Source organism: Cinclus cinclus, chromosome 3 (genome assembly GCF_963662255.1).
Source record: "Cinclus cinclus chromosome 3, bCinCin1.1, whole genome shotgun sequence".
NCBI classification, from domain to species: Eukaryota; Metazoa; Chordata; class Aves; order Passeriformes; family Cinclidae; genus Cinclus; species Cinclus cinclus.
The window spans coordinates 184,935-200,171 of record NC_085048.1 but is presented as its reverse complement, the minus strand read 5'-3'; the positions used below and the strand labels follow the sequence as shown (position 1 = coordinate 200,171).

The 15,237-nt window shown below is 51.1% G+C and overlaps 1 protein-coding gene across 6 annotated transcripts; it reads right to left on the bottom strand.

Annotated features, from left to right (window-relative positions):
- Positions 1–42: 42 nt before the first annotated feature.
- Positions 43–14,993, bottom strand: PPM1G (protein phosphatase, Mg2+/Mn2+ dependent 1G). Of its 6 annotated transcripts, none has more exons than XM_062489542.1 (10): positions 14,537–14,993; positions 10,499–10,568; positions 5,897–5,982; positions 5,409–5,541; positions 3,624–4,093; positions 3,064–3,201; positions 2,056–2,290; positions 883–1,012; positions 641–743; positions 43–285 (listed from the first exon to the last, which is right to left on the bottom strand). In XM_062489542.1, the coding sequence occupies exons 1-10, from the start codon at positions 14,654–14,656 to the stop codon at positions 91–93; spliced, it is 1,680 nt and encodes a 559-aa protein (XP_062345526.1). In that variant the 5' UTR covers positions 14,657–14,993; the 3' UTR covers positions 43–90. The 6 variants fall into 6 exon arrangements, 4 of the variants coding, with proteins under 4 accessions (XP_062345526.1, XP_062345529.1, XP_062345527.1 ...); XM_062489544.1 differs by having other exon boundaries at positions 178–553; XR_009933047.1 differs by having other exon boundaries at positions 209–285; positions 366–743.
- Between the last annotated feature and the right edge of the window lie 244 nt (positions 14,994–15,237).

The window sequence follows — 15,237 nt, the reverse complement described above, 5'->3', positions numbered from 1 at the left end:
GCTAAAAAAAGGACAAGACTTGGAGTCTTGAGTTCAGCATGAGTAAGAAACGAGTCTGGTGAGCACAGCCCAGTCCCCAGGTGGGCCCTGCTACTCCAGTTTGGCCTTCTTGGTGCTGTCCCCACCGTTCTCCTCTGCTGGTGCTGCCACCTCCCCCAGTTTCCGCTTCCCACTCTCAGCAGGTGGGTGTGTGTTACGGGGTTTGAAGCTGATAATGATGCAGGTCATGTTATCGCAGCCGGTGCCATCCCCTGAGGTGTCTGGAGCCAAGCACTGATCCAGCAGCTGGAGAGGGACAGGGCAAGTCAGCAGAGAGAACAGATACACACTGGGACCACCCCGAGGCACTGGGCCCATTCCAGCACCTGACAGTGGCTCAGGGGCTGCCAGGCCAGACCTCTGCAGCAGTCAAGCAGTCAAATGCTGTTCCCACTTGAAACAGAGGGACAGAGATGGCCTCGGCAGCCCCAGGTTTCTGAATGTGGGCAGAAATTCCTTTGGCTGGACAACACCCCTGAGGTCAGACACTGGCTGGAGTGCCCAGGGAACCCATCTGAGGGAGTGGGAGGGTAGAGTCAGGCACCAAGCTGGGACGCAGAATGCCACGTTGCAGGAGGGACAGCAGAGCTCCCAATCTTACCTCTTCTACAATGGAGGAGAGGGGCCGCAGGACTCCATTCTCATCCTTTTGGGTGATCTTCGACTGGATGAAATCCACCACTTCCTGGCTGCTCATGACATTCCTGCAGAGCAGAGACATCAGCAAAGCAGGCACAGGGAGCACACATGCCATAGTGTCCAACAGGCCTTCCTCAGGCCCAGCTCTGGAGAAAGGCTGGAGCAGTGGTACCCCAGCAGCACAATGGCTCCCTTACCACTCACCAGATTCCATCACAGGCAATGACCATGAAGTCGTGGTCATCGTTTATTGTCAGCACTTTGATGTCAGGCAAGGCAGAGATCATCTGCTCTTCCGGAGGGAGGTTCTTGTTCCGCTTGTAGAAGTGATCCCCTGTGGTGGGAAGATGTCTAGGCAGTGCGGCCTGCCCTGCAGAGTGAGCAGCACTGCCCAGCCAACAGGGCATTCCCAGTGGGATCAGTGAGTGCTCCCCCAACCTGGGATCAGGCTGTGGGCCATGAAGCAGGGGAACCATTGCAGGTTCTGGGTTTAAGCTCTGGCAAGCCCAGGGAAGAGGGGCCTTGGCAAGCTCAGCCTCTCTTTATTCCAAACCAAGTGCCCCTTTCCCACCTCCTAGAGCAACCAACACCAGGCCAACAGCACACAGCACCTGCCACCTCTGAAGAGCCTGTGGCTGCCCTGTCACTGGAAGTGTTCAATACCAGGCTGGATGGAGCCTGGAAAAACCTGGTCTAATGGTGTCCCTGCCCCTGGCTGTGGCTGGAACTGGTTTGAGCTTTAAGGTCCCTTCCCACCCAAACCATTTCAGGGTCCATTTTAGGATTCAAAGTTGACTTGAGAAAACCGGCCCTCAGCTCTGGCTGGCAGTTTATCAGGAAATCATCCTATGAAGGGACTTACAGGGCCACCACAAACTAGCAGGTGGGAATGCCAGTGTCTCCCTACATGATAAACTCCTTATTTCCATCCTAGCAGTGTTTTTTGTATCTTTACACTAAGATAATTATTTCAGTGGTTTGGGTCCCTCTGTACATACTAAGTACTCAGAATAGTAAATGGGCTCTAACTGCCATGAAGCCAGGTCCCCAGGAAGCAGCACACCAAGATTCCTCAATAACCCAGTAAGCAGGGAAAGTCCTGTTCCAAAGGCAGCAGTCTGCTTTTGGGAGTTTACATGAGGTGGTTTCTGAAAACCCAGCTGCTGGCACAACAGCCTGGGATGTGTCAGATGCTACTTTCCATGGATTTCCAACTGTTTCACAGCTGTTTTCTCCAATTAGACTGAAATCTCCCATCAAATACTGAAGAGGTCTCAGTCATCTCATTAAAAATTGTTCCATACCCTCAGTGGCTGGCAGTGTTGTCAGCACAGCTCTCCTGAGGCCAGGCCTGCCAGCATCCCCCCTGCTGCTTACCGATGGCCCTGGAGAGGTTGAGGCCACCATTCACCCTTCCGTCCATGGTGACCTTGCCACCGGCATTCTTTATCCTGGCCAGCTCCACCTCATCCTCTGGCTTGTGGTCATAGGACATGTCGACGGCCTTGCCGCCCTCCGACACGACACAGCGCGAGTCCCCGGCGTTGGCCACAATCAACTGCTTGCCCCGGATGAGCGCCACCACAGCCGTAGTCCCGCTGTCTGAGCCAGGCTGTGAGAGACACCCCTGTGGTGAGGTTTCTTTCTCTAGCTCCCTGTCAAGTCATTAAGGGAACCAGCACCAGCTGCACAGCCCCAGCAGTGTCCCAGATCCCAGGGTGCTGCATTGCACCCCATAAGCACACACAGAACAAAGGAGACAGCCTCAGGGAAGTGGGAAACACCGGGAATGTGTTCAGAGGGGCAGGGTTAGGCAACACCTCCATCCCAGTCTCAGGCAGGGTGGTGGGTCAGGATTCTCCAGTGTTCCATAGGTCTGTACCCTCTGCTCTAATGTGCCAATTTTAACCCCAGCCCAGCCTGAGCACATCCTCACTTCAAGTCAAGGGGACATTTCCCCAGAGGGAGAAATTGGCACCTTGGAAGCCATGTCCTTTTCACCTGTCTTCCTGGACCCCTGGCCTGCCCGATTGTGCTGACATGGGCTGAAGAGCCACAGCCCTGGCCTGGTGAGGAGCCATGCTGTGCTCTGGAGCAGCGGTGCCAGCAGAGCCCTCCTGTTCTTGCCCCCTGCTCTCCCTCTACACCACTTTCCAAGCACCTCACAGCCAGCAGCAGGATCAGCCTCTCTGATCTCAACCTGCTGTCCAGATCCAGGCCCATGCCTCAGCTTTTGCAGAAACCCAGGCTGCCAGCAGCTCCCTCAGCCCCAGGAGACTCTACAGGGTGTTCTATCCCCACCTGAACAGGAACAACCCCTAGCTGAGTCTCTCAAGTGCCCCTCGCTCCACACTAAGCTGCAAAGCACAAAACCAAGGTGTGCACCTCCTCTTTCCCCTCCATGCCCGGTAACAACATTTCCTCCTCTTCATCCTCATCCTCCTCTGCTTCTTCAGTGTCATCTTCTTCATCTTCATTCTCTGCCTCTTCACTGCTGTAACCGTCTTCATCCTCGCTACATTCCTACAAGAAAGGAGAGATACCACAGGAGTCACACAGGACACTTGGTGCTGTCCCCCCACTGGTCCCTCCATCCTGGGGACCAATGGTCAGTTCCCCCAGAGGTGTGAAGTGACCTGCCATGTGTCCCCCACACTTGATGGCTACAACCAGAGCAGCTGGTATCACTACAGCAGTGGATGAAGGGATGGTGCATGCAGCAGGACCAAGGGCTATCAGCTCTGGCCGCTGCAGGATGAGGGTGTGTCCTTCGGGGTTAGCTCAACAATCCCAAACATTCCCATGGGATGGCCTCAAAGGATCAGCCTGAAACACCTGCTCCTAGGAACACACCTAGGATGAGCCAGAGACTCGTCTCAAGTACCACCATAAGCAATGCATTCTGCCCAGCCAGAAGGCCACTCTGTTCCAGTGCTGTTTCCTACCTCACTGTCTTCCTCCTCTTCCTCAACCTCATCTGACTCATCCTCACTGTCCTCAAAAAATTTGGATTTGGTTGTGCGCTGGGGCTTTCCCGTAGAGGAGCAGGAGGGCCCGGCCTCCCCAGTAGAAGAGGTGACGGCCTCGTCACCTTTGCCTAGTTCAGGCTTCTGCAGAGTAGGGCTGTTGCCTCCAGCGCTGGCTTTGTCTGAGGTGGAGGAAATACCCGTGATTTCTTCGTCTGGCTTCCCGTTCTTCCTCTCTTTGTGGTCGGGAAGCTCCCCTGGGTCAGCCTCTCCATTCATATTTGACTCCCCATCATGCTGCTTGCCTGTCCCCTCCACAGCATTATCCCCAGCTGCAGCTACAGACTTGGCTTTGAGGTTCTTGGTGCAGTTTTGTCCATAACGTGTGAGAAGCTCCTCGATGGTCATTGTGGCTTCTTCATGCAGAAGAGCAGCTTCCTCATTATCCACTGCAAACAGAAGAGGGAGTGGGCAAGGACAGAGAGGGTGAGAGCAGGACACCTACCACGTTGGGTTCTCTGGTGAGCTGCCCCAGCTGAAGCTGCTGCTGGCAGAGTTCCAGCAGTGCTCCCCAGGCTGACTCTGAGCATACAGCCAGGTCTGTGCTCTCCCACAGCTCCCAGATGCTACAGGTGAGCAGGATGGGAACAGTAAGGCCACAGTTCTGACCACAGCACAGCCTGCCAGTGCCCCCATTTCCCCAGACCTGGTGCTCCCTGGCTGGCTGACAGGACCACAGAGTGTTCACATCAGGCATAAAGGCTGGTGGTAGCACAGTGTTCACATCAAGTGTGTGGCAGGGGACAGAGCCTCACTTTCCCAAGCACAGGCTCCTTGGGAGCTGCAGGGAAGTGGAGTCATCACTTCCATGTGCAGGTCTGGTCATTAATGCTGCAGGTGGGAACAAGAACAGCTGCTCCACAGGCTTGAAATACCCCAGGGATCCCCACCAGCTGTCAATTGGACAGGTACAACAGGTGACAGCACAGCTTTGGCCATCTCCCAAGTGGGACTAGACAGAAAGTGGGATGACTTTCCCCAGTGACCATGGGCCAAAGACCACTGCTTCCATACTGACACCCTCTTGCATATAGTTTGCTTTGCTATTTAATCCCAAAAGGGAAACAAATATAGATAGCCCAAATGCTCCTGAAAATACAGAGCAAAAAGAAAGAATACCCAACTACCCACCCACTCACTTCATCCTTGTCAGCTGGAGAAAAAGAAAAAATAAATTCAGTCTTTCCAGACTGACATGTTGTTCAAGGTGACATGATCACCTTGTATCTGCCTCAAGGCTGGTCACAAGGTACTTGGTGAGAGCAGGACAGGATTCCACCCCAGGAAACACCTCCTGGCCTGGCAACCACTTGCTGGTGGAACACTTGCTTCTTTGTGGGAAGAATTGCTGAAAAGACCAGGATCTGCTTCAGTCCTATCTGCAGCTGGTGGCTGCCACCAGCCAGGCAGAGCTGAGCACAGCACGCCACATCATTTCCCTTCCACAACTGAGCCCAGCTCAGAGTTCCTGACATATCCTGGAACCCTGCAACCCATGGAGGAAGCTCTATAAAATAGTGACAGGCTGTTTTGTTATCCATGGCATTAAGGTCACAAATGGGCTAAGGGGCAGTAACTCAACTCAACCAAAATTTAACTGAGAAACTGGGACATAAAACCTTGTGCCCAAGGAGATGTGACCTTGCTGCTCTACATCCCTGTCCTGGAGCTGCAGCCTTGTCTGTTCAATAGCATCTGACTTACCATCATCTTCATCAGCAACTTTCTCCTTCTCATCTTCATCGTCCTGTGGCCGCCCAGCCATCTGAGACAGCTCCTTAATCACCTCCTCTGTGGTGAGCTTGGCATCAATGGCCAAGAATGCATCTTCCAGGGCCTGTGTGTGAACACAGACATGAATGGGCAGCTGCCCTTCCCTACAGGATGCCTGCCTGCCATACTGTGCAATCCAGTCTCTTCCAGCTTGCACACTGTAAATAATCACAGCATGGCTGCAGCTGGCAGGGACCTACAGGGTTCTCCTGATCCACTACCCTGCTCCAGCAGGGACACCTCAACTCAGCTGCCCAGAACTATTGCCAGACAGGTTCTGGACAGCTCCAAGAATGGAGACTCCATCACCTCCCTGGACAACTCACATCCAGCTGGGCACTGACACAAGTGCTTTCCTCTGTGTTCCCTGAACACAGTTTAGGGAACTTACTCAGTTCAGGGCAGAGTTGGCTCCTTACCTTTTGCAATTTGCCTTCCTTGTAGGCCTTCTGGTCTTTGATGATCTCAGGAAGGTACTTGGCACAGTATAGGGCAACTTCTTCTCCTGAAAAAAGAGCAGAAAGTATTTAAACAGGCTGATCCTTCCAGACAGAACCTGCTCCTGAGCAACTGAATTCCTGAGGTAAATCCTGGGACACAAGTAGAAGCTGCTCCAGACACAGAACAGTGACACAGCAGCTGAGTGTGGGGATCCTGCTCACACCTTCCCAGTAGGATGTGCAGATGGCCCTGGCAAACCCCAGAGCTCCAAACCACCAGGTTTGGCCAATGCTGTGAACTTCCTGAGAGGGAACTTAGGCCCACAGTGACATTTAGGCCGACTCTTTAGGTCCAACCTACCTGGAAATCTTGCATTTCACATGTCAGTGAAAGCAGAAGGAAAGGGAAGCTTTTGCTTACTGCAGGTTCTACTGGAGCATTACCAACCTGCAGTGAGCACATAAAGTGTTCTGTCTTCTAGTGTGTGTTCCAGACCAATGGCAGTGAGATCCCAGGGTTTGAGATGAACTTCTCAGGAGATAGGGCAGTCACTTGGTACAGGAAAGAGCACAGCAAGATAAGCAGCAGCCAGAACACTGTGCTGAGAGCACAGTATTGAGGGACAGCTCAAGTCAAGCGCTCATCCTAGAGCAGCTGAGAGATTTTTAAAAGCCAGAAACTCCCCCAGCTTGGTCAGTAGTGATGTCAGGTATGGAATAGGGCATGGGAGGCATCTGTTTAGATCCTGAATGTGCTATTAAGAGAGAAGGAAGAGTAAAGGGAGGCATGAGTTTCTGTAGTTGATCTTGAACAGGGCAAGAAAAGAGTGGTGTGAGTTGTAAGAGATCAAACTAGTCATTGAGGTTTTTGTATGAGCAAGTAACAGCATAGGACACAGGAAAATGGCTCACACCTCGCAAAGCAGAAAAATTAGAGCCAGAAGCTGAGAAACAAATTAAATGGCTGCACAGGAAGATGAAGAGGAGCAGGGCAAGGTGCAGGCAGGTGGAGGGTCCAGGAACATCCTGAAGCTCTGCTGGACCAATTATTCCCTGTTATAGTACAAAGAAGTAGTAGTGTGGGTGGCTGGGCACAGCATGCCAGAGCCTGCCTGTACCTGGGGCTTTCCTGTGGCTGTAGGTACAACCAGAGCCACATGGGCTCCTTTCCTTTGGGTTACAGGACTCTTTTCACACAGGAGGGTTCTTCCCAGGATGGACCAGCCACACAACTCCTGATCTTCCTGCTTCATATCCCAACTTCCCTGTGCTTCTCTGAGCCCAACAGAGACTGTATGGGCAGCTGGGCATGACAAAGAGTTGTGCAGGCAGGAGCAAATCTTTGTGAAGGAATGGGGAACAAGAGAAGTGACAGGAAAGCAGCAGCCAGCCAGCAGTTCAGCAAAGGGAATACAGGGGGAAGCAGAGAAGTGGGGAGATTTGGAAGAAAGTGGCTTTTCCAGTGTACCTTCAGAGAATGGACCAAGTGGCCACTGACAGAGAACAGAAACAGCAAAATGGCTGCTGCTACACAGTACTGCAAAGCATTCCATGGTACAGATCCAGGGAACAGAGACTGAGTTTCACCTGGGTCTGGTCCTGGAGAGGATCTCTGACAAGGGCCTAGAGTGACAGGAGAAGGGGGAATGGCTCCACATTGATACAGAGCAGTGTTAGATGGGACATTAGGAAGAAAGTCTTGCCTGTGAGGATCGTGAGGTCTTGGCCATTCTGTTTTCTCAAAAAAAAAAAAAAAAAAAGCCTCTTGGAGGAAGGTGAAAAACTGTTAGTTGTCTCCGTGAGATGGATCCTGAAGGACTCAGATGCAGTGATGGCCTCAGAGCAGAGACCAAATGCCAGATGAGGCTCAAGGTCAGTGTTTGAATAACAGACCTCTCAGTCAAACACCACTAATCACTGCAGAGCCCAGCAAACAGCAGGACCCAACACCAGCCTCTAACAGGTACAGCACAAAAAAAAGAGGATGGTGCAGGTCAGGTAAACTGATCTTGGGAACACCTTGAACCAGCACAGTGCCCTGCAGCTGTTAAGAGATACAAATCCCCTCTGACATGCTCAGGTCTATCTATTACTAGCTCCAGCCCCATGGTGGGTGCCAAGAAAGGACTGCTGTGATTTAACCCCAGGGGGTAAATAAGCACCACTCAGCCACTTGCCCACCTCCGATGGAACCAGGGAATGGACTGGAAGAGTAACAGGCAGGAAACCCTTGAGTCGAGAGAAGTTTAAAACAATAATAGTAATAGTATTATTTTAATAGTGAAAAGGGAAATAGCAAAGGGAGAGAAATAAAACTCAAGACAGATGAGCAGCGTAAGACACATGTCAATGAAGACACGTTATCGAAAGACAGGCTAAAGCACAAGTACATAGCAATAGAGACTGATCAAACACTCCATGCCCCCCACTCTAAGGGGCAGAGTGCCCAAATATCCTCCAAAATCTGGGGGCAGGGAGGCCCCAGCACATAAAAAAACCTGGCCCAGCAGCATCTTTCAAACTTGTGGAAGGCTTGTCCACAAGAGGGATGCATAAGAGGAAAACTGGTGAATGAAATGGAAAATGCTAATATGTAAAAGAAACCCCAAACTCACCCTTTTTCAAATAACACAGTAATTAACTCTTCCCAACCTATCTGAAGCAGGAAGCTTACCGGAGAATTTCAGGCTGGGAGATGAGTAAGGTGTATATAAGAGAAGCTAAATTCAGTTTCTGCACTGCCAGCTAATAACGCTTACCAAGGTTCCCACCCAAAAACTTACTCTTTCATCAGAGAGACCTGAGAAATTACTTCAAACTGAAGAACAAATGCATCAATAAAATCACACAATAGTAGGGGATGGGCAAAAGCTGTTCTAAGTCAGATGCAACTATGTCCATATCCTTCCCGGTAAGGTTTGTTTAGGAAGAGCTGTAGAGATTCAATCACTAGGAAACTAAAATATGAGTTAGAAACTCATGCCAGTGCTTTGCCATTCCGTGCCTTTCCCTAATGTCTATCTTGAATCCTCCCTATTGTATTTAAGAACCCCAAACACAATACTTAATGTCCTGTACTAACAGGAATGTCTTGAGTGTCCAAAGTCTCTGAAATCCAACACATGGAAGAAGACCTTGGCAGCTGAGAAACCAACACATTGAGCTCAGAGGAGAGCAAATGGCTTGATACTATTAATTCTTGACCCATTTTTGATAGATGCTCCTTATCTTTATTTCACAAACAGTTTCTGAGGTGAGTAGCTCCTGATCCCTACATCCCATTTCCTTGTCATTCTCTGCCCCTCAGCACCAATCCATCATCCCCATGTTCTCAAAGATACCCTTCAGGATATCAGTGACTGCTCCATATGGCTCTGTGCACACTCTAAGGCGGAGTTCAGGAAAAAAATAATTTCAGGACGTGAAATACATTCTTCAGACTGAGATAGCATCTTTGGAAGAGCTACTTGCTATATATGCAGCAGTGCCAGTCACAAACTGGACAGTGTGTCACAGAGCCAATGAACAGGAGGAACCAGGCAGTTTACTTCATCTACTGCACACATTTTCAAAGAGCTTTCAAATAAATCATCAAGTGTTTTCCATACTAAGCTGCCACAAGGAAAGCAGAGAGGTTAGAGAGGAGCAGTTTTCAGAATGAAGGATGGCCACTGGGAGAGCTCTTTGAAAAGCTATGTTGTTCAACATCTACACAAATTAGCAGGAAAAGAGGTCAGTAAAACATGAGGGATCACTCAGGATGATCAAAACTAAAATAACTTGCAAAATTTAGCAGCAAAGTCTTGAGCTCTTACATTATATTGGCAAAGAAAATTCTGTAATAATGTTAGCAAAAATATTTAATAGCAATATTCAGTCACACAAGCAGAGATGAGCCTAGGACTCCTCTGACTGGAAAAAGACATGGAGTCCAAAACAGTAAAAGTGAAGAGCACTACCAAAGTTGATTATTCACTTATTCCTTGTGTCATGGATACTACAGTGAAATTATCAGGCGTCAGATTTAACCATATCTTTTTCCAGTAATGATTCTATGCAAAATGCACAGTGCAAACAATCACCAAATGTAGAAACCTTCTTAAAATGCAGTTAGGCAAATCTATGAAGAGTTAATTCATCCAGAAGACTCCAGCATGTGTCCAAGATGGAAAGGCTGCAGTCTCCAGTTTAAGGAACCCTTACAGGGAATGGATCTGCCTATTTTGATTTTCACTCTTTCCTTGGGCAGCCTCTAGAACAAACTGCCTAGAATCAATCTCAGGTGATTTTTCTTACCACTTTTTCTTCTGTGACTGTCCTGCCCAGCTTATCCACCACAAAGACAGCGATTCTCAAAAGGTACAAAAGATGGAATACAAATCTGATTTCTATTTCAGATCAAAGCCTGACCTCCCTTCTAGGACCCCTAAGGGGTTCAGAACCTCTGTTGATGGTATCTATCAAAGAAAATGCTCCCCATCAAGGAGCAGAATTCCTAACACCAGATGGATGCCCCAGCAGGCATGGACAGCCCAGAGGGGTCACACTGCAAAATGCATAGAGCAAAATGGATGCAGTTACCTCCATGTCCATCGTAGACAGAGAACATGGCTGTTTCACTGTCCAGCTCGGGAATGCAGTTGTGGGCATCCTGAAAGAGAGAGCAAAGGTCTGGAATGACAGGATTGCATTAGACCCACAGAAAAACATAGAAACACAAATTTGTTTGGGCTGGAAAAGCTCTCTGAGACCACCGAGCCCAACCCCTGCCAACCCAAAGTGCTGTCCCATGCCCCCAAGTACCACATCCACACTGCCTTAAAACCCCTCAGGGATGGGGATTCCACCCCTGGCCTGGCCAGCCTGTGCCAGGGCTGAACAAACCTTTCCATTAAGAAATTGCTCACAATAGTGAAACTAAACCTGCCTTGGCACAGCTTGAGACTGTTTCCTCTTCTCCTGTCTGTTGTTTCCTGGGAGACAAGTGTGACCCCCACCTGGCTGACCCTGCTGTAAAGAGCGAGGAGATCCCCCCGATCCTCCTTTTCTCCAGACTGAACCTTCCACAACTCCCTCAGCCATTCCTCATCAGGCTTGTGGTTCCGGACCCTTTCCCAGCTCCATTCCCATCTCTGGACAAAGTACAACAGTCAACAACACAAGCCATGTACAGTGCACAGCCCTTCTCTCCATAAGGTTTCTGTGGAACAGCCAGCTTTGAGGAAGGCACCCCCGTGATTTTACAGCCAAGGGCCTGAACTCCTTCCCCTATGGGCAAGCAAACCCACCTTGCTATTGCAACGCAGAGCCTGGAATAGATGGCCAGGCTGAACCTTCTTCCTAAGCCCTTCCCCTGCACAGCTAACCTCCTGACTTTCCGTCAAGTCCAGCCCTCACCACCTGACACATCCTGCACTTTTGCCTCAGGAAGAACATGTATCCTGTGATATGTTCAACAATGTGATCACTTCTGTGGTTCATCACCTTAAATGTGCTACAACAGCCCCAAAACACTGTGCTTACTCCAAGACAGCAGTCTCAAGTATCTGGATGTGTCCATGCTGCCAGCAATATTCCAAAATTTACACAAACACAGAACTAGATCACAGCCCAGAAACCACTGAGCTCTACTGCTTTTTTATGTATGACTCCTCAGATAAGATCTCTTCACTCTCCAATATCTTGTAAAAAGGGAACTTTGTTCCTTGCTCAAGAAACAGGAACAGGGAGGTTCTGGGTTTATGTAGCACTCTTTGCAATAGAACTGCTGGCACTGGCATGAAAAGAGCTTCCGAACAGGCAAGTGACCATCCGAGTTCAAAACAAGTTATGACTGAATGGTGATGCAGGAAATTTCCCCAACCGTCACTGGAAAGAGCAAACAGAAACAGGGATAAACCAAAAAGCAGCATTTTAGTGCTCACTTTTCTGACATTGAAAGAAGCCAGTGAGACAGTGAACCCCCAACACAATAACTGGGCTAAGTCCCAGGTGACCGAACAGCAGTGTAATTAAAGAAATGCAAATGCTGCTGGGGAGGAAATCCAGCACTGGCACCAAAAATAGTCTGTGCTGTCCTTGCTGAGCCCCCTCTGCAGCCTGTCCTGATGTGTCTCCTCACTGAGCCCCAGCCTCGAGAGGGCACATGGGCAGGGAGGGCTGCATGGGGCTTGCTCTGCACACAGGGCAAAGCCAAGTCCTGGCACTGCCAATGCGACAAGCAGAGCAGTGAAACCTCCACGTGCTGCCAGGTAGCAGCATCCAGCCCAGCCCCAGCCGTGCTCGGGGAGCTGCAGTGGCTGTCCTCTCACTGACTGTGATCTTGTGTGCTGGAAGAGTTCGCAAAGGTTCCAAAAGTCTGCTCCCTGCTATCCAGCCTTCTGGGATCCCTCACTCTCCCCAGTCACTGAGCGGTCACTGTAACAGTGGTAAAAAACTGTGTCTGAAACATCAAACACCCAATTCAATTGAAACAAGTAAGCAAATTAATAAACTTACCTGAGAGTTCATTTAACAAATCTCCCTATTTTGTACCAAACTCTTGCAGTTTTTGAAGCAAGGGCTTTTGCTCTAAGTCTGGGAGAGGAATGAAGCTGCAAACTGGGGCTGTTGGCATCTCACTGTAGGGGTACAGTCAAAACAGGAGCAAAGAGTTTGGAAAACCACATCCTGTGCCTCCCACTGGACCCCAGACTGGACCATAAAACTGACTTCAGCCCCTTCCTTTGTTGCTTCTAGTACCTAATAGTTTTTTTTTTTGTATCCTTATCCTTGAGGTCCCTCATCTGCCCCAAACATTTCTTTACTCCCAAAGCAACCTCTCTAGACTAAGTTACAGTATTTCTCCGAAGTCCTGTACACCCACCTCACTTGAAGGCTCCTAAAACCCAAGTACCAGGTGACAAAAAGCTCATTTACACCCAAAATACCTGTCTAAACAGGTGCCTTGCAGAAGAGCAAAAGTACAACTGAACATGAAGAAAACAAAACAAAAAAACCCCACATGATAAGACAGAGCAGAACACGGAGTGCTGGAATGCAAGAGAAATGGACTGCTCAGCTGTGTGCAAAACACACATTTCTCTCCCATCAGGCTCAGAAGCAATCTGCAGCAGGTTCAACTGCTGCCATGTGCTTGCTTCTTGGGATAACTCAACTAAATCATGCCCAATGGCCTCAGTGCTGCCTCTGCTAGCACAGATAAACCAGAGATATTGGGTAGTACAGAACCCACATCTGCATCTTGGGGCCTTGCCCAGCCTCTGCAAAGGTACCAGCGACAACCCCCAAGTCAGTGAAGTTACAGCCATGTCCCAGCTGTGAGTGAGCCCACCAGCACCATAAATCTGGGCCATTCTGCTCTGCCTCGTCCCAGCCTGGCTCCCTAACACATCCCAGCTCAGTGCAAAGGGATGCCAGGACCATGCCTGCATTTAGCTGCTTACACACACATTAATCGCCTTTGAGATTACCCTCACTGCTCCAGTGGTGTCCCTGTGCCAGCAGGTCCCCCTCCATGGGCCACTGGCAAGGACCAGCTCAGACACTGTCAGCCAGTTCCACACACGTACTCCGAGCAAATCTCAGGACCACAAGCAACAGTTCTACGTCTTCTACCCCGAGAACCAGAGCCCATGGTTTCACACACAGGAAGGAGAAAACACCTCGGGTCACTGATTTGTCACCTGTACAACCGCTGTCCCACTCCAAAAAGTGGTGAAGTGTCTGACAAAATGGCTTAAGAACCTGTATCAGCAAAAATTCAACATCTGAGAGCCTGAATGGGACATCCTCTCCAAAGCAGCCACAGAGCTACAAACCAAACACTGAGAGATGTACCTGGGGGGTGGCTGCAGGGACCAGGATTAATCCTTACCGAATTCAGCTGTTTACTGGCTGCCCAGAAGGGAAAACAAACCAGCACATTACTGGTACTCACAGAGGGTCTGAAGTTCACGGAGCTGCAGGGCCAACAGCCCCACACTACCCTCACACCAACCAAGAGCTTTAAGAGCAGTTCCTGCAGCCTCTTCCACTGGGGGAACATGGGCAAACACCTGGATTCTCAGCCAGGCGTGGTCTGGTGATAGCTCATCTGCCCACAACGAGCCTGGTAAAGCCAGGACTGCCAACAGAAGACTGAGACTAGCCATGAGAATTCTTCCTACACATTTTCTGATAAACAAATAAAACAAGGAGGAAGCATAGGAAAACACTAACACTTCATTTTAGGGGATAAAAAACAAGCATTTTCCCTGAGAATTTCCCACTTGCTTTCACTAAGTGCTTCACCCCAAGCATCAAACGTTCCTTTCCTTCGTTTTTTACCCCGAATTCCCCATTTCTGGCAGGGATTTATCCAGCCGCACGCGTCCCCCATAGCACGGGGGGGGGACTCTCCCTGCAGGTGCCGGAACACGTGGCTGCCGTGTGGAATTTGGGAAAAGCTGGGGCGGCACCGGGAGAGGTAAAAGGCTCCTCCCGGCCTCGGGAGGGAAGGAGGGGGTGACCGAGAGTCCCCGGACCTCCTCGCCGTTCGGCGCCGTCGGGGCCTGTTGGCGCAGGACCCCGAGGAGTGCCAGGTGTGGATGCCGCCGCCCCGCCAGCCTCACCCCTCACCTCCATGGAGACGCGCCATCCCTGCATGGCGCTGAACCCGAAGTGCAGCGGGCGCGGCCCGAGCCCGGCGCCGTCCCCGGAGCTCTTCACCGTGTTGGGCTGGGACAAGTAGGCGCCCATTGCGGCCGCGGCGGCCTCGGTCGGCGACGACCGGACCGGACCGGGGGGCGCGGGCGGACTGCGGGGGTGTCGGGACCTCGCACCGGCGGGCGGCGACCGGAAGTCGCGCGGCCGGAAGCTCGGCGGCCGGAAGCGCCGACCATAGAGGCGCGGCTAGAGCGGCACCGCGGCCCGCTCCGCCCCGGGACTATCTAGACGGCCCGCCGGTAGCTACGACCTGCCCTGAGGCTCCTCCGGGAGAGCAGCGGACTCGGGACCGGCGATGCCGCCGCCAGCCGGTGCCAGGGGCGCCCGCTCGCACAGATAAAGCCGCGCACACTCACTACTACCACAATTATCGCCCTGCCCCTCTACATGAGAGGCCCTCGTGCACACAGCGCCTTATATAGACTGAGTCACACCCACCGACCAATCAGCGACCCTGAGGGCCCCCTCTTGCTATCTTATTGGTTATTGCAAAGGGGCTGCCCTGCCCTATTCGCGATCCTTCACGGCCCTTCGCGCAGGGCGCCCCCTACCGTGTGACGCACCGCGGAGCCCCGCTCACCGGCCATTGGCGGGTGCTGACGCGCCGCTCGCGG

Excerpts from the sequence above, each read along its gene's own strand:
- PPM1G (XM_062489542.1), bottom strand. The coding sequence starts at position 14,656 with ATGGGCGCCTACTTGTCCCAGCCCAACACGGTGAAGAGCTCCGGGGAC. Across the intron at positions 744-882 it reads ATTGCCTGTGATGGAATCTG|GAATGTCATGAGCAGCCAGG; the intron begins GTGAGTGGTAAG and ends TCTGCTCTGCAG. Across the intron at positions 286-640 it reads TCTCCTCCATTGTAGAAGAG|CTGCTGGATCAGTGCTTGGC; the intron begins GTAAGATTGGGA and ends GTCCCTCTCCAG.